Below are 23,295 nucleotides of genomic sequence, written 5' to 3'. Positions count from 1 at the left end.
TTTCCATTACACTTACTTTAACTCATTCTTGACTTTCACTCTGATCTCTGAGCAGTGTTTTATAACTGATAACTCAGGATGGTGTAGTAACATGTGGAACGAGTCTGCAGTCTCACAGATCTCCAGACAGACAGTCTGGTCTGGGGGCTGACAGACTATATAAGAAGTGTAAGAGAAAGAAAAGCCCTGGGAGTGTCAGAATAATAACCCCTGGGGCAGTAGACGTGTGGCATCATACCACCCTGGAATGGGTGTTGTGCTAGAACAGCACATCACGTTATTATGGTTTATTCTTGACACGTGTTTGTTTTTTGAAGATTATTTGATGATATCTGACATTTCTTTCTTTTATAATCACTGAAATCTCCATTTATAACAAAGTGTGACTAATTCAATTAAACACATTTTAGGTTTAAAGGTAATCATTAAATATAAATAAAACATATATAATCTAATGTTGATGTATACATGTGGGGGTTTGACATGAAAACATGAATAAATGAGCATGAAACTCATTCCATCCTGGACATAAACTCTGCACGGCAGCTTCCGGGTTCTGAGCTGTGTCCTAAACCAATCCCTGTTTAAAACGTAGTGCACTAGGTGACGTAGCGGAAGTGCAGTATGTAGTGCAGTAGTGTAGGGAGCAGCTGCTGATTCAGGACTCGCTCACTCTCGGTGAGTTACAGTGGACGTGTCGGTTCCTTCCTCACTTCCTCCTGTCCCGGATCCGGCTCGGATTTATAACTATAATAAGTTCTGATCCAGTTTACAGGAGGTTTAAAGGGACATGTCGTCATCAGGAGTGGACACAGAGACACTCTGTCTGTTTGATGTGGACGGAACTTTAACAGGAGCTCGACAGGTCAGTGTTTGTTTAACAGCGTTAGCCACCAGGCTAACCGCAGCACGAGCGCGAGTTACATTAACTCCATTTATTATATTAAAGGTAATAAAGTGTGTGTGAACTGTTACTCCTCACCTGGTGCAGGTTATTAATGTACTGTGAGAGATTCCGCTCTCTTCTATAGTGCACTTATTACACTGACTAAATGAATGAATGGCATGTACCCCGGGATGCGTACACACACACACACACGCACACCCACACCCACACACACCCACCCACGCACACACGCACACCCACACACACCCACCCACGCACACACCCACACACACCCACCCACGCACCCACACACACACACCCACGCGCACACACACACACACACACACACACACCCACACCCACCCACGCACACACGCACACGCACACACACCCACCCACCCACGCACACACACGCACACACACCCACCCACGCACACACACGCACACACACACACACACCCACCCACGCACACACGCACACACACACACACCCACCCACGCACACACACACGCACACCCACCCACGCACACACGCACACCCACCCACACACACACACACACACATCCCCCCCCACACCCCACCCCCCCACACACACACACACACATCCACCCCCCCCACACACCCCACACCCCCCCACACACACACACACACCAACACCCACGCACACCCACCAACACCCACCCACGCACACCCACACACACCCACCCACGCACACACACACGCACACCCACCCACGCACACACGCACACCCACCCACGCACACACGCACACCCACCCACGCACACACGCACACGCACACCCACCCACGCACACACACACACACACACACCCACCCACACACACACACACACACACACATCCCCCCCCACACCCCCCCCCCCCCACACACACACACACATCCACCCCCCCCACACACCCCACACACACACACACACCAACACCCACGCACACCCACCAACACCCACCCACGCACACCCACACACACCCACCCACGCACACACCCACACACACCCACCCACGCACCCACACACACACACCCACGCGCACACACACACACACCCACACCCACCCACGCACACACGCACACGCACACACACCCACCCACCCACGCACACACACGCACACACACCCACCCACGCACACGCACACACACACACACACACACACACCCACCCACGCACACACGCACACACACACACACCCACCCACGCACACACGCACACACACACGCACACCCACCCACGCACACACGCACACACACACGCACACCCACCCACGCACACACGCACACCCACACACGCACACCCACCAACGCACACACGCACACCCACCCACCCACGCACACACACACACACACACACCCACCCACACACACACACACACACACACACACACACACATCCACCCCCCCCCCCCCACACCCCACACCCCCCCACACACACACACACACCAACACCCACGCACACCCACCAACACCCCCCACACACACACACACACACACACACACACACACACACATACACACACCTGATTTAATGTATGCTCCATGGCGTTCATACATTATGATGGTCAGATTATTGATTACTCTATTGATCCTGATGAAACACAGCTGTAAATGTACAGTGATAGTGAACGCACCCTGACACTCTCTCACACGACTGTGTTCACTTTAGTTCACTCTACAGTGCACGCGTGTGTCTCTAGTGATCTTATTGTGTGTGTGTGTGTGTGTGTGTGTCAGAGAGTCACTCCACACATGCAGGAGTTCGTGAGGAAGCTGGGACAGAAGGTTCGGGTCGGAGTGGTTGGAGGTTCAGATCTGAATAAGATTAAGGAGCAGTTGGGAGACGATGGTGAGACCTTCATCCTGACCCTTGACTTATTCCTTTATTAATATTCATTCATTCCTTAAATAGTATTAATAAGACATGTTATTCCCACATGACCATAAACACCTGGATAACGTGTGTGTGTGTGTGTGTGTGTGTGTGTGTGTGCGCAGTAATTAAACGAGTGGATTATGTTTTCGCTGAGAACGGTTTGGTGGCCTACAGATATGGGGAGCTCCATTCTGTACAGGTACACACACACACACACACACACACACACACACACACACACCCTGTGTTGTAGATGTAATGTGTGTGTGTGTGTGTGTGTGTGTGTGTGTGTGTGTGTGAGAGATTAGAGTATTCAGGCGTATCTCGGTGAGGCGGTTTTACAGGATTTCATCAACTTCTGTTTGGATTATATGGCCAAGATCAAACTGCCCAAAAAAAGGTGAGAGAGCTTCACTACACAACACTACACAACTCTTCACAACACTAGAAAACTCTACACAACACAACTCTACACTACACAACTCTTCACAACTCTTCACAACACTACACAACTCTTCACAACACAACTCTACACTACACAACTCTTCACAACTCTACACTACACAACTCTTCACAACACTAGAAAACTCTACACAACACAACTTTACACTACACAAATCTTCACAACTCTACACAACTCTTCACAACACTACACAACTCTTCACAACACTACACAACTCTACACTACACAACTCTTCACAACACTACACAACTCTTCACAACACTACACAACTCTACACTACACTACACAACTCTACACTACACTACACAACTCTACACTACACAACTCTACACTACACAACTCCACTCTACACTACACAACTCTACACTACACAACTCTACCCTACACAACTCTACACAATAGATAGATAGATACTTTATTGTCATTTCATTGTACAGGTACAGCAACAAAATGCAGTTTGGCATCAACCAGAAGTGCAAAATGTAGCAGTCGTGCAGAAGTGCAGATAAACATGTAGCATATTTACAGCAGGTGGTATATATGAGAGTATAATAAATATAAAGGCTATAACAGTGCAGAGACGTGTGGACATTCAGAAGTACAGTGAATAAATATAGAGGCTATAACAGTGCAGAGACGTGTGGACATTCAGAAGTACAGTGAATAAATATAGAGGCTATAACAGTGCAGAGACGTGTGGACATTCAGAAGTACAGTGAATAAATATAGAGGCTATAACAGTGCAGAGACGTGTGGACATTCAGAAGTACAGTGAAAAAATATAGAGGCTATAACAGTGCAGAGACGTGTGGACATTCAGAAGTACAGTGAATAAATATAGAGGCTATAACAGTGCAGAGACGTGTGGACATTCAGAAGTACAGTGAAAAAATATAGAGGCTATAACAGTGCAGAGACGTGTGGACATTCAGAAGTACAGTGAATAAATATAGAGGCTATAACAGTGCAGAGACGTGTGGACATTCAGAAGTACAGTGAATAAATATAGAGGCTATAACAGTGCAGAGACGTGTGGACATTCAGAAGTACAGTGAATAAATATAAAGGCTATAACAGTGCAGAGACGTGTGGACATTCAGAAGTACAGTGAATAAATATAGAGGCTATAACAGTGCAGAGACGTGTGGACATTCAGAAGTACAGTGAATAAATATAGAGGCTATAACAGTGCAGAGACGTGTGGACATTCAGAAGTACAGTGAATAAATATAGAGGCTATAACAGTGCAGAGACGTGTGGACATTCAGAAGTACAGTGAATAAATATAAAGGCTATAACAGTGCAGAGACGTGTGGACATTCAGAAGTACAGTGAATAAATATAGAGGCTATAACAGTGCAGAGACGTGTGGACATTCAGAAGTACAGTGAATAAATATAGAGGCTATAACAGTGCAGAGACGTGTGGACATTCAGAAGTACAGTGAATAAATATAGAGGCTATAACAGTGCAGAGACGTGTGGACATTCAGAAGTACAGTGAATAAATATAGAGGCTATAACAGTGCAGAGACGTGTGGACATTCAGAAGTACAGTGAATAAATATAGAGGCTATAACAGTGCAGAGACGTGTGGACATTCAGAAGTACAGTGAATAAATATAGAGGCTATAACAGTGCAGAGACGTGTGGACATTCAGAAGTACAGTGAATAAATATAGAGGCTATAACAGTGCAGAGACGTGTGGACATTCAGAAGTACAGTGAAAAAATATAGAGGCTATAACAGTGCAGAGACGTGTGGACATTCAGAAGTACAGTGAATAAATATAGAGGCTATAACAGTGCAGAGACGTGTGGACATTCAGAAGTACAGTGAAAAAATATAGAGGCTATAACAGTGCAGAGACGTGTGGACATTCAGAAGTACAGTGAATAAATATAGAGGCTATAACAGTGCAGAGACGTGTGGACATTCAGAAGTACAGTGAATAAATATAGAGGCTATAACAGTGCAGAGACGTGTGGACATTCAGAAGTACAGTGAATAAATATAAAGGCTATAACAGTGCAGAGACGTGTGGACATTCAGAAGTACAGTGAATAAATATAGAGGCTATAACAGTGCAGAGACGTGTGGACATTCAGAAGTACAGTGAATAAATATAGAGGCTATAACAGTGCAGAGACGTGTGGACATTCAGAAGTACAGTGAATAAATATAGAGGCTATAACAGTGCAGAGACGTGTGGACATTCAGAAGTACAGTGAATAAATATAAAGGCTATAACAGTGCAGAGATGTGTGGACATTCAGAAGTACAGTGAATAAATATAGAGGCTATAACAGTGCAGAGACGTGTGGACATTCAGAAGTACAGTGAATAAATATAGAGGCTATAACAGTGCAGAGACGTGTGGACATTCAGAAGTACAGTGAATAAATATAGAGGCTATAACAGTGCAGAGACGTGTGGACATTCAGAAGTACAGTGAATAAATATAGAGGCTATAACAGTGCAGAGACGTGTGGACATTCAGAAGTACAGTGAATAAATATAGAGGCTATAACAGTGCAGAGACGTGTGGACATTCAGAAGTACAGTGAATAAATATAGAGGCTATAACAGTGCAGAGACGTGTGGGCATTCAGAAGTACAGTGAATAAATATAGAGGCTATAACAGTGCAGAGACGTGTGGACATTCAGAAGTACAGTGAATAAATATAGAGGCTATAACAGTGCAGAGACGTGTGGACATTCAGAAGTACAGTGAATAAATATAGAGGCTATAACAGTGCAGAGACGTGTGGACATTCAGAAGTACAGTGAATAAATATAGAGGCTATAACAGTGCAGAGACGTGTGGACATTCAGAAGTACAGTGAATAAATATAGAGGCTATAACAGTGCAGAGACGTGTGGACATTCAGAAGTACAGTGAATAAATATAGAGGCTATAACAGTGCAGAGACGTGTGGACATTCAGAAGTACAGTGAATAAATATAGAGGCTATAACAGTGCAGAGACGTGTGGACATTCAGAAGTACATTGAATAAATATAGAGGCTATAACAGTGCAGAGACGTGTGGACATTCAGAAGTACAGTGAATAAATATAGAGGCTATAACAGTGCAGAGACGTGTGGACATTCAGAAGTACAGTGAATAAATATAGAGGCTATAACAGTGCAGAGACGTGTGGACATTCAGAAGTACAGTGAATAAATATAGAGGTGTACAGTAATTAAGAAAAATGTGCAGAAATGAAAGGTTACAGATCACAAGATTATGGCATTAAGGAGTAGCAAGCTGAATAAACAGTCTACTATATATAAAAATAAAAATACATTATATACACATAAATGAATGTGAAATGTTGGGCAGAATGTACAGTAATGATATAAAGATACATACAGATATAAAAGTGCAGATGTACTGAGGAGTGAAAGATATAATATGTAGTATGTACATGTATAGTACAGAGGTTATATACAGCCTTTTGTTTGTGTTTGTTTTGTAGTGATTTAGCGGTGTAGTGTAGAGTTCAGTAGTGTGATGGTGGATGTTTTGTAGTGATTAGCGGTGTAGTGTAGAGTTCAGTAGTGTGATGGTGATGGTGGATGTTTTGTAGTGATTAGCGGTGTAGTGTCGAGTTCAGTAGTGTGATGGTGGATGTTTTATAGTGATTTAGCGGTGTAGTGTAGAGTTCAGTAGTGTGATGGTGATGGTGGATGTTTTGTAGTGATTAGCGGTGTAGTGTAGAGTTCAGTAGTGTGATGGTGATGGTGGATGTTTTGTAGTGATTTAGCGGTGTAGTGTTGAGTTCAGTAGTGTGATGGTGATGTTGGATGTTTTGTAGTGATTAGCGGTGTAGTGTAGAGTTCAGTAGTGTGATGGTGATGGTGGATGTTTTGTAGTGATTTAGCGGTGTAGTGTAGAGTTCAGTAGTGTGATGGTGATGGTGGATGTTTTGTAGTGATTTAGCGGTGTAGTGTAGAGTTCAGTAGTGTGATGGTGATGGTGGATGTTTTGTAGTGATTTAGCGGTGTAGTGTAGAGTTCAGTAGTGTGATGGTGATGGTGGATGTTTTGTAGTGATTTAGCGGTGTAGTGTAGAGTTCAGTAGTGTGATGGTGATGGTGGATGTTTTGTAGTGATTAGCGGTGTAGTGTAGAGTTCAGTAGTGTGATGGTGATGGTGGATGTTTTGTAGTGATTAGCGGTGTAGTGTAGAGTTCAGTAGTGTGATGGTGATGGTGGATGTTTTGTAGTGATTTAGCGGTGTAGTGTTGAGTTCAGTAGTGTGATGGTGATGTTGGATGTTTTGTAGTGATTAGCGGTGTGGTGTAGAGTTCAGTAGTGTGATGGTGATGGTGGATGTTTTGTAGTGATTTAGCGGTGTAGTGTAGAGTTCAGTAGTGTGATGGTGATGGTGGATGTTTTGTAGTGATTTAGCGGTGTAGTGTAGAGTTCAGTAGTGTGATGGTGATGGTGGATGTTTTGTAGTGATTTAGCGGTGTAGTGTAGAGTTCAGTAGTGTGATGGTGATGGTGGATGTTTTGTAGTGATTAGCGGTGTAGTGTAGAGTTCAGTAGTTTGATGGTGATGGTGGAAGTTTTGTAGTGATTAGCGGTGTAGTGTAGAGTTCAGTAGTGTGATGGTGATGGTGGATGTTTTGTAGTGATTAGCGGTGTAGTGTAGAGTTCAGTAGTGTGATGGTGATGGTGGATGTTTTGTAGTGATTTAGCGGTGTAGTGTAGAGTTCAGTAGTGTGATGGTGATGGTGGATGTTTTGTAGTGATTAGCGGTGTAGTGTTGAGTTCAGTAGTGTGATGGTGATGGTGGATGTTTTGTAGTGATTAGCGGTGTAGTGTTGAGTTCAGTAGTGTGATGGTGATGGTGGATGTTTTGTAGTGATTAGCGGTGTAGTGTAGAGTTCAGTAGTGTGATGGTGATGGTGGATGTTTTGTAGTGATTAGCGGTGTAGTGTAGAGTTCAGTAGTGTGATGGTGATGGTGGATGTTTTGTAGTGATTAGCGGTGTAGTGTTGAGTTCAGTAGTGTGATGGTGATGGTGGATGTTTTGTAGTGATTAGCGGTGTAGAGTAGAGTTCAGTAGTGTGATGGTGATGGTGGATGTTTTGTAGTGATTTAGCGGTGTAGTGTAGAGTTCAGTAGTGTGATGGTGATGGTGGATGTTTTGTAGTGATTAGCGGTGTAGTGTCGAGTTCAGTAGTGTGATGGTGGATGTTTTATAGTGATTTAGCGGTGTAGTGTAGAGTTCAGTAGTGTGATGGTGATGGTGGATGTTTTGTAGAGATTTAGCGGTGTAGTGTTGAGTTCAGTAGTGTGATGGTGATGGTGGATGTTTTGTAGCGATTTAGCGGTGTAGTGTAGAGTTCAGTAGTGTGATGGTGATGGTGGATGTTTTGTAGTGATTTAGCGGTGTAGTGTAGAGTTCAGTAGTGTGATGGTGATGGTGGATGTTTTGTAGTGATTTAGCGGTGTAGTGTAGAGTTCAGTAGTGTGATGGTGATGGTGGATGTTTTGTAGTGATTAGCGGTGTAGTGTAGAGTTCAGTAGTGTGATGGTGATGGTGGATGTTTTGTAGTGATTTAGCGGTGTAGTGTTGAGTTCAGTAGTGTGATGGTGATGGTGGATGTTTTGTAGTGATTAGCGGTGTAGTGTTGAGTTCAGTAGTGTGATGGTGATGGTGGATGTTTTGTAGTGATTAGTGGTGTAGTGTAGAGTTCAGTAGTGTGATGGTGATGGTGGATGTTTTATAGTGATTAGCGGTGTAGTGTAGAGTTCAGTAGTGTGATGGTGGATGTTTTGTAGTGATTAGCGGTGTAGTGTAGAGTTCAGTAGTGTGATGGTGATGGTGGATGTTTTGTAGTGATTTAGCGGTGTAGTGTAGAGTTCAGTAGTGTGATGGTGATGGTGGATGTTTTGTAGTTATTTAGCGGTGTAGTGTAGAGTTCAGTAGTGTGATGGTGATGGTGGATGTTTTGTAGTGATTAGCGGTGTAGTGTAGAGTTCAGTAGTGTGATGGTGGATGTTTTGTAGTGATTAGCGGTGTAGTGTAGAGTTCAGTAGTGTGATGGTGATGGTGGATGTTTTGTAGTGATTTAGCGGTGTAGTGTAGAGTTCAGTAGTGTGATGGTGATGGTGGATGTTTTGTAGTGATTAGCGGTGTAGTGTAGAGTTCAGTAGTGTGATGGTGATGGTGGATGTTTTGTAGTGATTTAGCGGTGTAGTGTTGAGTTCAGTAGTGTGATGGTGATGGTGGATGTTTTGTAGTGATTAGCGGTGTAGTGTAGAGTTCAGTAGTGTGATGGTGATGGTGGATGTTTTGTAGTGATTTAGCGGTGTAGTGTTGAGTTCAGTAGTGTGATGGTGATGGTGGATGTTTTGTAGTGATTAGCGGTGTAGTGTAGAGTTCAGTAGTGTGATGGTGATGGTGGATGTTTTGTAGTGATTTAGCGGTGTAGTGTTGAGTTCAGTAGTGTGATGGTGATGGTGGATGTTTTGTAGTGATTAGCGGTGTAGTGTAGAGTTCAGTAGTGTGATGGTGATGGTGGATGTTTTGTAGTGATTAGCGGTGTAGTGTAGAGTTCAGTAGTGTGATGGTGATGGTGGATGTTTTGTAGTGATTAGCGGTGTAGTGTTGAGTTCAGTAGTGTGATGGTGATGGTGGATGTTTTGTAGTGATTAGCGGTGTAGTGTAGAGTTCAGTAGTGTGATGGTGATGGTGGATGTTTTGTAGTGATTTAGCGGTGTAGTGTAGAGTTTAGTAGTGTGATGGTGATGGTGGATGTTTTGTAGTGATTAGCGGTGTAGTGTCGAGTTCAGTAGTGTGATGGTGGATGTTTTATAGTGATTTAGCGGTGTAGTGTAGAGTTCAGTAGTGTGATGGTGGATGTTTTGTAGTGATTTAGCGGTGTAGTGTTGAGTTCAGTAGTGTGATGGTGATGGTGGATGTTTTGTAGTGATTAGCGGTGTAGTGTAGAGTTCAGTAGTGTGATGGTGATGGTGGATGTTTTGTAGTGATTAGCGGTGTAGTGTAGAGTTCAGTAGTGTGATGGTGATGGTGGATGTTTTGTAGTGATTTAGCGGTGTAGTGTAGAGTTCAGTAGTGTGATGGTGATGGTGGATGTTTTGTAGTGATTTAGCGGTGTAGTGTTGAGTTCAGTAGTGTGATGGTGATGGTGGATGTTTTGTAGTGATTTAGCGGTGTAGTGTTGAGTTCAGTAGTGTGATGGTGATGGTGGATGTTTTGTAGTGATTAGCGGTGTAGTGTAGAGTTCAGTAGTGTGATGGTGATGGTGGATGTTTTGTAGTGATTTAGCGGTGTAGTGTTAAGTTCAGTAGTGTGATGGTGATGGTGGATGTTTTGTAGTGATTTAGCGGTGTAGTGTTGAGTTCAGTAGTGTGATGGTGATGGTGGATGTTATGTAGTCATTAGCGGTGTAGTGTAGAGTTCAGTAGTGTGATGGTGATGGTGGATGTTTTGTAGTGATTAGTGGTGTAGTGTAGAGTTCAGTAGTGTGATGGTGATGGTGGATGTTTTGTAGTGATTAGCGGTGTAGTGTTGAGTTCAGTAGTGTGATGGTGATGGTGGATGTTTTGTAGTGATTAGCGGTGTAGTGTAGAGTTCAGTAGTGTGATGGTGATGGTGGATGTTTTGTAGTGATTTAGCGGTGTAGTGTAGAGTTCAGTAGTGTGATGGTGATGGTGGATGTTTTGTAGTGATTTAGCGGTGTAGTGTAGAGTTCAGTAGTGTGATGGTGATGGTGGATGTTTTGTAGTGATTAGCGGTGTAGTGTAGTGTAGAGTTCAGTAGTGTGATGGTGGATGTTTTATAGTGATTTAGCGGTGTAGTGTAGAGTTCAGTAGTGTGATGGTGATGGTGGATGTTTTGTAGTGATTTAGCGGTGTAGTGTAGAGTTCAGTAGTGTGATGGTGATGGTGGATGTTTTGTAGTGATTAGCGGTGTAGTGTTGAGTTCAGTAGTGTGATGGTGATGGTGGATGTTTTGTAGTGATTTAGCGGTGTAGTGTTGAGTTCAGTAGTGTGATGGTGATGGTGGATGTTTTGTAGTGATTTAGCGGTGTAGTGTTGAGTTCAGTAGTGTGATGGTGATGGTGGATGTTTTGTAGTGATTAGCGGTGTAGTGTAGAGTTCAGTAGTGTGATGGTGATGGTGGATGTTTTGTAGTGATTAGCGGTGTAGTGTAGAGTTCAGTAGTGTGATGGTGATGGTGGATGTTTTGTAGTGATTAGCGGTGTAGTGTAGAGTTCAGTAGTGTGATGGTGGATGTTTTATAGTGATTTAGCGGTATAGTGTAGAGTTCAGTAGTGTGATGGTGATGGTGGATGTTTTGTAGTGATTAGCGGTGTAGTGTAGAGTTCAGTAGTGTGATGGTGATGGTGGATGTTTTGTAGTGATTAGCGGTGTGGTGTAGAGTTCAGTAGTGTGATGGTGATGGTGGATGTTTTGTAGTGATTAGCGGTGTAGTGTTGAGTTCAGTAGTGTCATGGTGATGGTGGATGTTTTGTAGTGATTTAGCGGTGTAGTGTAGAGTTCAGTAGTGTGATGGTGATGGTGGATGTTTTATAGTGATTTAGCGGTGTAGTGTAGATTTCAGTAGTGTGATGGTGATGGTGGATGTTTTGTAGTGATTAGCGGTGTAGTGTAGAGTTCAGTAGTGTGATGGTGATGGTGGATGTTTTGTAGTGATTTAGCGGTGTAGTGTAGAGTTCAGTAGTGTGATGGTGATGGTGGATGTTTTGTAGTGATTTAGCGGTGTAGTGTTGAGTTCAGTAGTGTGATGGTGATGGTGGATGTTTTGTAGTGATTAGCGGTGTAGTGTAGAGTTCAGTAGTGTGATGGTGATGGTGGATGTTTTGTAGTGATTTAGCGGTGTAGTGTAGATTTCAGTAGTGTGATGGTGATGGTGGATGTTTTGTAGTGATTTAGCGGTGTAGTGTTGAGTTCAGTAGTGTGATGGTGATGGTGGATGTTTTGTAGTGATTTAGCGGTGTAGTGTTGAGTTCAGTAGTGTGATGGTGATGGTGGATGTTATGTAGTCATTAGCGGTGTAGTGTAGAGTTCAGTAGTGTGATGGTGATGGTGGATGTTTTGTAGTGATTAGTGGTGTAGTGTAGAGTTCAGTAGTGTGATGGTGATGGTGAATGTTTTGTAGTGATTAGCGGTGTAGTGTTGAGTTCAGTAGTGTGATGGTGATGGTGGATGTTTTGTAGTGATTAGCGGTGTAGTGTAGAGTTCAGTAGTGTGATGGTGATGGTGGATGTTTTGTAGTGATTTAGCGGTGTAGTGTAGAGTTCAGTAGTGTGATGGTGATGGTGGATGTTTTGTAGTGATTTAGCGGTGTAGTGTAGAGTTCAGTAGTGTGATGGTGATGGTGGATGTTTTGTAGTGATTAGCGGTGTAGTGTAGTGTAGAGTTCAGTAGTGTGATGGTGGATGTTTTATAGTGATTTAGCGGTGTAGTGTAGAGTTCAGTAGTGTGATGGTGATGGTGGATGTTTTGTAGTGATTTAGCGGTGTAGTGTAGAGTTCAGTAGTGTGATGGTGATGGTGGATGTTTTGTAGTGATTAGCGGTGTAGTGTTGAGTTCAGTAGTGTGATGGTGATGGTGGATGTTTTGTAGTGATTTAGCGGTGTAGTGTTGAGTTCAGTAGTGTGATGGTGATGGTGGATGTTTTGTAGTGATTAGCGGTGTAGTGTAGAGTTCAGTAGTGTGATGGTGATGGTGGATGTTTTGTAGTGATTAGCGGTGTAGTGTAGAGTTCAGTAGTGTGATGGTGATGGTGGATGTTTTGTAGTGATTAGCGGTGTAGTGTAGAGTTCAGTAGTGTGATGGTGATGGTGGATGTTTTGTAGTGATTAGCGGTGTAGTGTAGAGTTCAGTAGTGTGATGGTGGATGTTTTATAGTGATTTAGCGGTGTAGTGTAGAGTTCAGTAGTGTGATGGTGATGGTGGATGTTTTGTAGTGATTAGCGGTGTAGTGTAGAGTCCAGTAGTGTGATGGTGATGGTGGATGTTTTGTAGTGATTAGCGGTGTGGTGTAGAGTTCAGTAGTGTGATGGTGATGGTGGATGTTTTGTAGTGATTAGCGGTGTAGTGTTGAGTTCAGTAGTGTCATGGTGATGGTGGATGTTTTGTAGTGATTTAGCGGTGTAGTGTAGAGTTCAGTAGTGTGATGGTGATGGTGGATGTTTTATAGTGATTTAGCGGTGTAGTGTAGATTTCAGTAGTGTGATGGTGATGGTGGATGTTTTGTAGTGATTAGCGGTGTAGTGTAGAGTTCAGTAGTGTGATGGTGATGGTGGATGTTTTGTAGTGATTTAGCGGTGTAGTGTAGAGTTCAGTAGTGTGATGGTGATGGTGGATGTTTTGTAGTGATTTAGCGGTGTAGTGTTGAGTTCAGTAGTGTGATGGTGATGGTGGATGTTTTGTAGTGATTAGCGGTGTAGTGTAGAGTTCAGTAGTGTGATGGTGATGGTGGATGTTTTGTAGTGATTAGCGGTGTAGTGTAGAGTTCAGTAGTGTGATGGTGATGGTGGATGTTTTGTAGTGATTTAGCGGTGTAGTGTAGAGTTCAGTAGTGTGATGGTGATGGTGGATGTTTTGTAGTGATTAGCGGTGTAGTGTAGAGTTCAGTAGTGTGATGGTGATGGTGGATGTTTTGTAGTGATTAGCGGTGTAGTGTAGAGTTCAGTAGTGTGATGGTGGATGTTTTATAGTGATTTAGCGGTGTAGTGTAGAGTTCAGTAGTGTGATGGTGATGGTGGATGTTTTGTAGTGATTAGCGGTGTAGTGTAGAGTTCAGTAGTGTGATGGTGATGGTGGATGTTTTGTAGTGATTAGCGGTGTGGTGTAGAGTTCAGTAGTGTGATGGTGATGGTGGATGTTTTGTAGTGATTTAGCGGTGTAGTGTTGAGTTCAGTAGTGTGATGGTGATGGTGGATGTTTTGTAGTGATTAGCGGTGTAGTGTAGAGTTCAGTAGTGTGATGGTGATGGTGGATGTTTTGTAGTGATTAGCGGTGTAGTGTAGAGTTCAGTAGTGTGATGGTGATGGTGGATGTTTTGTAGTGATTAGCGGTGTAGTGTAGAGTTCAGTAGTGTGATGGTGATGGTGGATGTTTTGTAGTGATTTAGCGGTGTAGTGTAGAGTTCAGTAGTGTGATGGTGATGGTGGATGTTTTGTAGTGATTAGCGGTGTAGTGTAGAGTTCAGTAGTGTGATGGTGATGGTGGATGTTTTGTAGTGATTAGCGGTGTAGTGTAGAGTTCAGTAGTGTGATGGTGGATGTTTTATAGTGATTTAGCGGTGTAGTGTAGAGTTCAGTAGTGTGATGGTGATGGTGGATGTTTTGTAGTGATTAGCGGTGTAGTGTAGAGTTCAGTAGTGTGATGGTGATGGTGGATGTTTTGTAGTGATTAGCGGTGTGGTGTAGAGTTCAGTAGTGTGATGGTGATGGTGGATGTTTTGTAGTGATTAGCGGTGTAGTGTTGAGTTCAGTAGTGTCATGGTGATGGTGGATGTTTTGTAGTGATTTAGCGGTGTAGTGTAGAGTTCAGTAGTGTGATGGTGATGGTGGATGTTTTATAGTGATTTAGCGGTGTAGTGTAGATTTCAGTAGTGTGATGGTGATGGTGGATGTTTTGTAGTGATTAGCGGTGTAGTGTAGAGTTCAGTAGTGTGATGGTGATGGTGGATGTTTTGTAGTGATTTAGCGGTGTAGTGTAGAGTTCAGTAGTGTGATGGTGATGGTGGATGTTTTGTAGTGATTTAGCGGTGTAGTGTTGAGTTCAGTAGTGTGATGGTGATGGTGGATGTTTTGTAGTGATTAGCGGTGTAGTGTAGAGTTCAGTAGTGTGATGGTGATGGTGGATGTTTTGTAGTGATTTAGCGGTGTAGTGTAGATTTCAGTAGTGTGATGGTGATGGTGGATGTTTTGTAGTGATTTAGCGGTGTAGTGTTGAGTTCAGTAGTGTGATGGTGATGGTGGATGTTTTGTAGTGATTTAGCGGTGTAGTGTTGAGTTCAGTAGTGTGATGGTGATGGTGGATGTTTTGTAGTGATTAGCGGTGTAGTGTAGAGTTCAGTAGTGTGATGGTGATGGTGGATGTTTTGTAGTGATTAGCGGTGTAGTGTAGAGTTCAGTAGTGTGATGGTGATGGTGATGGTGGATGTTTTGTAGTGATTAGCGGTGTAGTGTTGAGTTCAGTAGTGTGATGGTGATGGTGGATGTTTTGTAGTGATTAGCGGTGTAGTGTAGAGTTCAGTAGTGTGATGGTGATGGTGGATGTTTTGTAGTGATTAGCGGTGTAGTGTAGAGTTCAGTAGTGTGATGGTGATGGTGGATGTTTTGTAGTGATTTAGCGGTGTAGTGTAGAGTTCAGTAGTGTGATGGTGGATGTTTTGTAGTGATTTAGCGGTGTAGTGTAGAGTTCAGTAGTGTGATGGTGATGGTGGATGTTTTGTAGTGATTAGCGGTGTAGTGTAGAGTTCAGTAGTGTGATGGTGGATGTTTTATAGTGATTTAGCGGTGTAGTGTAGAGTTCAGTAGTGTGATGGTGAATGTTTTGTAGTGATTTAGCGGTGTAGTGTTGAGTTCAGTAGTGTGATGGTGATGGTGGATGTTTTGTAGTGATTAGCGGTGTAGTGTAGAGTTCAGTAGTGTGATGGTGATGGTGGATGTTTTGTAGTGATTTAGCGGTGTAGTGTAGATTTCAGTAGTGTGATGGTGATGGTGGATGTTTTGTAGTGATTTAGCGGTGTAGTGTTGAGTTCAGTAGTGTGATGGTGATGGTGGATGTTTTGTAGTGATTTAGCGGTGTAGTGTAGAGTTCAGTAGTGTGATGGTGGATGTTTTGTAGTGATTTAGCGGTGTAGTGTAGAGTTCAGTAGTGTGATGGTGATGGTGGATGTTTTGTAGTGATTAGCGGTGTAGTGTAGAGTTCAGTAGTGTGATGGTGGATGTTTTATAGTGATTTAGCGGTGTAGTGTAGAGTTCAGTAGTGTGATGGTGATGGTGGATGTTTTGTAGTGATTAGCGGTGTAGTGTAGAGTTCAGTAGTGTGATGGTGGATGTTTTATAGTGATTTAGCGGTGTAGTGTAGAGTTCAGTAGTGTGATGGTGATGGTGGATGTTTTGTAGTGATTAGCGGTGTAGTGTTGAGTTCAGTAGTGTGATGGTGATGGTGGATGTTTTGTAGTGATTAGCGGTGTAGTGTAGAGTTCAGTAGTGTGATGGTGATGGTGGATGTTTTGTAGTGATTTAGCGGTGTAGTGTAGATTTCAGTAGTGTGATGGTGATGGTGGATGTTTTGTAGTGATTTAGCGGTGTAGTGTTGAGTTCAGTAGTGTGATGGTGATGGTGGATGTTTTGTAGTGATTTAGCGGTGTAGTGTTGAGTTCAGTAGTGTGATGGTGATGGTGGATGTTTTGTAGTGATTTAGCGGTGTAGTGTTGAGTTCAGTAGTGTGATGGTGGATGGAAAAAAGCTGTCCCTGAACCTGCTGGTTCTGGTGCGTAGGTTCCTGGATCTCCATCATGATGGAAGGAGGGTAAACAGTTTATGACTGGGATGTGAAGAGTCCTTGATGATGTTGTGAGCTCTGCGCAGACATCTGCTGTGGTGAAGGTGTTCAATGGCAGGTAGTTGGGTGCCAGTGTTGCATTGGGCGGTTTGGACCACCCTTTACGTTCACACACAGTGGAGCCTCCGTACCATACGGTGATGGAGTTGGTCAGGATGCTCTCAATGATGCAGCGGTAGAAACTCGTTAAAATCCCCGGGGACAGATGAGATTTCTTGAGACTTCTCAAGAAGTACAGGCGTTGTTGTGCTTTTTTTTTACCAGAGCTGACGTGTTCTGCTGCCAGGACAGATCCTCAGAGATGTGAACTCCCAGGAACTTAAAGCTGGAGACTCGCTCTACCTCAGTTCCATTGATGTTGACTGGTAGATGTCTCCCGCTGTTGGATTTCCGGAAGTCCACAATGAGCTCTTTGGTCTTTGTGGCATTGAGGGAAGGGTTGTTGGTGGCACACCATGCTGCCAGATTACGGATCTCTTCCCTGTAGGCCGATTCGTCATTGTTGTCAATCTGGCCGACCACGATGGTGTCATCTGCATACTTGATGAAGATGTTGGAGTTATACAGAGGAGCACAGTCGTGGGTGAACAGGGAGTAGAGCAGTGGGCTCAGAACACAGCCCTGCGGGATGCCAGTGTTCAGAATGAGGGTTGAGGATACCTGGTTTCCCAACCTGACAGATTGAGGTCTGAGATTCACAACACACTACACAACTCCACACAACTCTACACTACACAACTTTACACTACACAACACTACACAACTCTTCACAACACTACACAACTCTACACAACACAGGGAGGGAGGCAGTGACGTGTTCTAAACTTTCCCAGAGGAACCTTCATCGAGTTCCGTAACGGGATGCTGAACGTCTCTCCTGTGGGTCGGAGCTGCAGCCAGCAGGAGCGACTGGAATTCTATGAGCTGGACAAGGTGACCACCGACCTTCACCTGCAGCGTGCTCACAGCTCACACATATACATATGTGTATAAGTGATAATCACGTGCACGTTCCTGACGTGTTCTGCATCAAGTGTGTAGGTCTTAGTGTGTGGAGATGGATCTGATCCGGTTCTCCTGAAATGTTTCTCCTGCAGAAAGAGAAGATCCGAGAGAAATTCGTGGCGGTGCTGAAAGAACAGTTCAAGGGGAGAGGACTGGCTTTCTCCATCGGTGAGATCTTCATCTGTACTTCACTAAACTGGTGTTGCTCAATTAATCAATAATGAAATCCTCACGTCTGGATTGATTGTGTGTGTGTGTGTGTGTGTGTGTGTGTGTGTGTGTGTTACAGGAGGACAGATCAGCTTCGATGTGTTTCCTGAAGGTTGGGATAAACGTTACTGTTTGGGTATTGTGGAGAAGGATGGGTACAAGACGATCCATTTCTTTGGAGATAAAACCAAACCGGTGAGTCTGGCAAGCGCACACACACACACACACACACACACACACACAGAGAGTGAAGAACGCCCAGGGGGAGATGTTCCAGCCTGATAAAATGTGTGTGCAGTAACGTGTTGGAATGAATAAGTTTAGTGTGTGTGTGTGTGTGTGTGTTGATCAGGGAGGAAATGATTATGAGATCTACACGGACCCCCGAACCATCGGCCATGAGGTCACGTCCCCTGAGGACACGCAGAGGATTTGTGAGGAGCTCTTCTTCAGCTGAATCCTCACTGGGTTCCTCCTCAGGTTCTCCTGCAGTATGAAGGACCTGCACTGAAGCTCTGTGACTGTGTGTCTCGTTACTGGAAATGTAGAGACTCTGTGGTGCTGGTGTTTCCCCTCATATTCATCTTTAATCATGTTAAACTCTCAGCTCTCTGTTCCAGGCCTTTATATCTCACACACACACACACACACACACACACACACACACACACACACACACACATAAGGAGGTGAGGTCTTCAACTACTGTTTAATGTGAAATTCAGAAATTCCTGTCTGTTATTGAACAACCCACATCATCATTATCTGATTCTGAGTCTTCTCATCTTCCTCACCATCATCCTCCTCCTTACTACCATCTTCCTCACCGCCATCATCCTTACTCAACATCCTCACCATCTTCATGCTGCTCCTCCTCATTGTGATTATTGTGCATCAGATTGTTCAGATTTGTGAAAAGGAGCTGATTGTGATCTTTTTCTCTCACACACACACGTTATATTAAAAAAATAAGGAAATTACATCAATAAATGTATAAATTAAATACAATATTTAATCAGAATAAATCACATTATATAGACAGAAGTGTGTGTGTGTGTGTGTGTGTGTGTGTGTGTGTGTGTGTGTGTGTGTGTGTGTGAAAGAACAGAGTCGTTACTGTACGTGTTGATTATTTTTATTATAAATGAATAAATGATGATTAAATTCATGTTTTTTTCTGATTATTATTATTGTTTAATCTGCAGCTGATCAGATTCTGCTTTAGTTCACTTCCTGTTTGTTTCTGTTCTCTATGATGAGTCTACAATCTCCTACTGTAACACACACACACACACACACACACACACACACACACGGCGTCAGAGACCATGATGGATTTTGTGTAAACAGAATGAAACTAAATTATAGCGTGTGGTTCTGAAATCTAATTCTGATATGAAACTCATAGTGAGATCTTTCACAGCTCTGGATCTGATACACACACACACATGAAGGAAACATGATTCTGAAAAGGAAACATTCACATGGAGAACAAATTTACATGTATGAAGAGTTTCAGTAAAAGAAATTCTGTTCATCTTTAGGAACGTGTGTGAAGTAAAAAACATCTGATCTGATCTCCAGCAGGTGGGGGAGGGGCAGGTTAGCGGATGGGGCGGTACTGGAAGGCGGGGTGGAAGGCGTGAGGAGGAGGGAGGGGCGAGTGTGGGGTGAGTGGGTGGTGAGTGGCGAGGGCGGGGTGAGGGGAGAGGGCGGGGTGAGGGGAGAGGGCGGGGTGAGGGGAGAGGGGGGTGGGGCGAGCAGGGTGGATGTAGGGGTAAACGCTGGGCTGGAACGGAGCGCCATGAGGAACCACCGGGCCGGACATGACCAGCTGTAACATACTGAGGGGGTAAAGAGAAAAAACACGTGTTTATTACGCGCCCCAGTGGATGAGGCGTTTTGAGGACGTGTGTTTTGTGAGGACTCACTTGTTATGAGGAAGTCTGGAGCATAGAGCTCTGAGATCCTCTGGAGAAAACAACAACAACGTGAACACGTCAAAAACGTCTCGATTTCACCGTATAAAACAACTGCAAACACATGCTCCGCCCACTCACCTCGGGAACACAACAGCGCTCCTGTTGCCATGGCGACCTGCAGGGCCTGGGCCAGCCTATCCAGAGCCAGCTGGATTTGATTGGCAGCATGGAGAGGGTTCAGCTCCTCCACCAATGCGCTCACTTCCTCCACAAGAGCAGCCACCGACTCTACCTGCAGCACGGCCAGACGCCCCAGCAGGTTCTGCTCAGTCAGGTGCACCTAAAAACACACACACACACACACAGTCACATTCGTTTGCAGAACATCTAAATACACAAAGACCTGATCACTACATGATGAAGATCTCCACAGCTGCTAGAACTCTCAGAAACAGTGAGATGAACAGAGGAACCTAACCTGTAGCATGAGGAACACCTGAAGAACGCTCAGGTGCAGTTTGGAGTAGAGCTCCTTGCACACGGCGCCGTTCTCCTGCTCCAGCTGCGTGACGCTTGCCGGTTTGCGAGATCTCTGCGAGGCGAGCGGAGCTTTCACACACCAGCGGAGAAGACCCACAAGGGGTGTGACCTCCAAACACCCCAAGGGCAAACTGGAGGTCAGTGGAGTGTTAATGAAGGTCAAGAGGAGCAGTCTGGGGTCTTCTGTGATCCAACCAACCACCATGTCCAACAGAGAGTGGGGTGGGGTTAACTCATCTACACACACACACACACACACACACACACGATTATAAACCTGTCCAACCAATAAGACCTGCACCGTGTGTGTGTGTGTGTGTGTGTGTGTGTGTGTGTGTGTGTGTGTGTGTGTGTGTGTGTATACCTGAGGACAGGTCGTACAGGGCGGTGACGGCGGTGATGAGCTGACAGCAGAAGCGAGGGCTGGCGGAGCAGACGTTCTGCAGCGTGGTGATGGAACCCGGGACCAATGTGCAGTAATCATCCACCAACACCAACGCCAACCTCACACACCACGCAGTGTGAGTACGCTACACACACACACACACACACACACACACACACACACACACACACACACACAGGTTTAATTTCATCTTAAAACACATGGTGCTTTCTGCCCTCTTCCACATACACAGATGTTGCTGTGATTGACAGCTGAAAGAGCATAAGCCCCTCCCATCTATACATCCCAGCCAATCAGCTTGTCTCACACACAATATCACTTAAGCTAGAACATCTCCATGGAAACGGAGCTGTCTTTGAGGTTTCTGATGCTTGGCCCCCTAAATTCCTGCTCATAACAAACCCCCAGAGTCCTTCAGCTCTCCAGCTGTTGATTGGTGGTGGATGGTGCTGTACACCGACCTGCAGCCAGGTGGCAGCACACTCCAGGATGGGAACACGGCACACGGCCACCGCCATGGACACTAGTTTTCCCAGCATGGCCATGCGGTTCTCGTCGGCTTTGTTCCCCTGCAGGCTGAAGAGCGCCGAGAAGATCACCTGTCTCACCGCGTCCTTGCTCTGCTCCTGGAAATAACTGCACATGATCTCCAGCAGCTGCAGCTCCTGCACACAGCTCATCCTCTGAACCACACACACACACACACACACACACACACACACACACACACACACACAGAGTAAAGGCAGTGAGAAGGTGTCCAGATGCTCCCCTTAGCCCTGGGTTCCTGAAGGTTCCTGACACCTCCTCACCTTGCGCTGTGTGTTTCGCTCCTTGGGGACGTGGAATATGAACTCATCCACCAGCTCCACCATGTTCTTGTCCAGGCCTGGGCCGGCCTGCAGCGTGCTTCCCAACGCAATGTCCAGGTGGTACAGAACCTCCTTAGCAGCACTCAGAGGATCTCTCCTCAAGAGCGCGTGACGGATATCACTCATATCTGCGTGCACACACACACACACACACACACACACACCCTGAGTGTGAGTGGTGTAATATACCGTACATAAACATATACACTACACTACACACACACACACACACACACACACACACACACACACACACACACACCCTGAGTGTGAGTGGTGTAATATACCGTACATAAACATATACACTACACTACACACACACACACACACACACACACCCTGAGTGTGAGTGGTGTAATATACCGTACATAAACATATACACTACACTACACACACACACACACACACACACACACACACCCTGAGTGTGAGTGGTGTAATATACCGTACATAAACATATACACTACACTACACACACACACACACACACACACACACACACACACCCTGAGTGTGAGTGGTGTAATATACCGTACATAAACATATACACTACACACACACACACACACACACACACACACACACACACACACACACACCCTGAGTGTGAGTGGTGTAATATACCGTACATAAACATATACACTACACACACACACACACACACACACACACACACACACACACCCTGAGTGTGAGTGGTGTAATATACCGTACATAAACATATACACTACACACACACACACACACACACACACACACTCTGAGTGTGAGTGGTGTAATATACCGTACATAAACATATACACTACACTACACACACACACACACACACACACACACACACACACACCCTGAGTGTGAGTGGTGTAATATACCGTACATAAACATATACACTACACTACACACACACACACACACACACACACACACACACACCCTGAGTGTGAGTGGTGTAATATACCGTACATAAACATATACACTACACTACACACACACACACACACACACACACACACCCTGAGTGTGAGTGGTGTAATATACCGTACATAAACATATACACTACACTACACACACACACACACACACACACACACACACACACACACACACACACACACACACACCCTGAGTGTGAGTGGTGTAATATACCGTACATAAACATATACACTACACACACACACACACACACACACACACACACACACACACACCCTGAGTGTGAGTGGTGTAATATACCGTACATAAACATATACACTACACTACACACACACACACACACACACACACACACCCTGAGTGTGAGTGGTGTAATATACCGTACATAAACATATACACTACACTACACACACACACACACACACACACACACACACACACCCTGAGTGTGAGTGGTGTAATATACCGTACATAAACATATACACTACACACACACACACACACACACACACACACACACACACACACACACACACACACACACACACACCCTGAGTGTGAGTGGTGTAATATACCGTACATAAAC

General features: G+C 44.6%; 2 protein-coding genes across 4 annotated transcripts in view; one reads left to right on the top strand and one right to left on the bottom strand.

Moving 5' to 3' along the window:
- The first annotated feature begins 638 nt into the window (after positions 1 to 638).
- On the top strand, positions 639 to 19,204 carry pmm2 (phosphomannomutase 2). The gene is made up of 8 exons (XM_083521893.1): positions 639 to 865; positions 2,629 to 2,740; positions 2,890 to 2,966; positions 3,076 to 3,167; positions 17,655 to 17,754; positions 17,919 to 17,994; positions 18,116 to 18,231; positions 18,389 to 19,204. The coding sequence occupies exons 1-8, from the start codon at positions 791 to 793 to the stop codon at positions 18,491 to 18,493; spliced, it is 753 nt and encodes a 250-aa protein (XP_083378019.1). The 5' UTR covers positions 639 to 790; the 3' UTR covers positions 18,494 to 19,204.
- The window catches only part of ints15 (integrator complex subunit 15), a 7,189-nt gene continuing 3,052 nt past the window's right edge, over positions 19,159 to 23,295 (bottom strand). The window contains exons 2-9 of one of the 3 annotated variants that reach the window (XM_083521886.1): positions 21,717 to 21,904; positions 21,366 to 21,587; positions 20,863 to 21,028; positions 20,437 to 20,735; positions 20,097 to 20,298; positions 19,968 to 20,007; positions 19,786 to 19,880; positions 19,159 to 19,749 (exon numbers count right to left, since the gene is read on the bottom strand). In XM_083521886.1, the coding sequence (XP_083378012.1) occupies positions 19,640 to 19,749; positions 19,786 to 19,880; positions 19,968 to 20,007; positions 20,097 to 20,298; positions 20,437 to 20,735; positions 20,863 to 21,028; positions 21,366 to 21,587; positions 21,717 to 21,902 (1,320 nt within the window). In that variant the 5' untranslated portion in view covers positions 21,903 to 21,904 and the 3' untranslated portion in view covers positions 19,159 to 19,639. Of the gene's footprint in view, positions 19,881 to 19,967; positions 20,008 to 20,096; positions 20,299 to 20,436; positions 20,736 to 20,862; positions 21,029 to 21,365; positions 21,588 to 21,716; positions 21,928 to 23,295 lie in introns of those variants that run through there. The other 2 variants (XM_083521884.1, XM_083521885.1) reach the window with 2 other exon arrangements.

Source organism: Silurus aristotelis (genome assembly GCF_946808225.1).
Source record: "Silurus aristotelis genome assembly, chromosome: 20".
Taxonomy (NCBI): Eukaryota; Metazoa; Chordata; class Actinopteri; order Siluriformes; family Siluridae; genus Silurus; species Silurus aristotelis.
The sequence above is the reverse complement of the archived record's forward strand: the minus strand, read 5'-3'. Positions and strand labels throughout refer to the sequence as shown.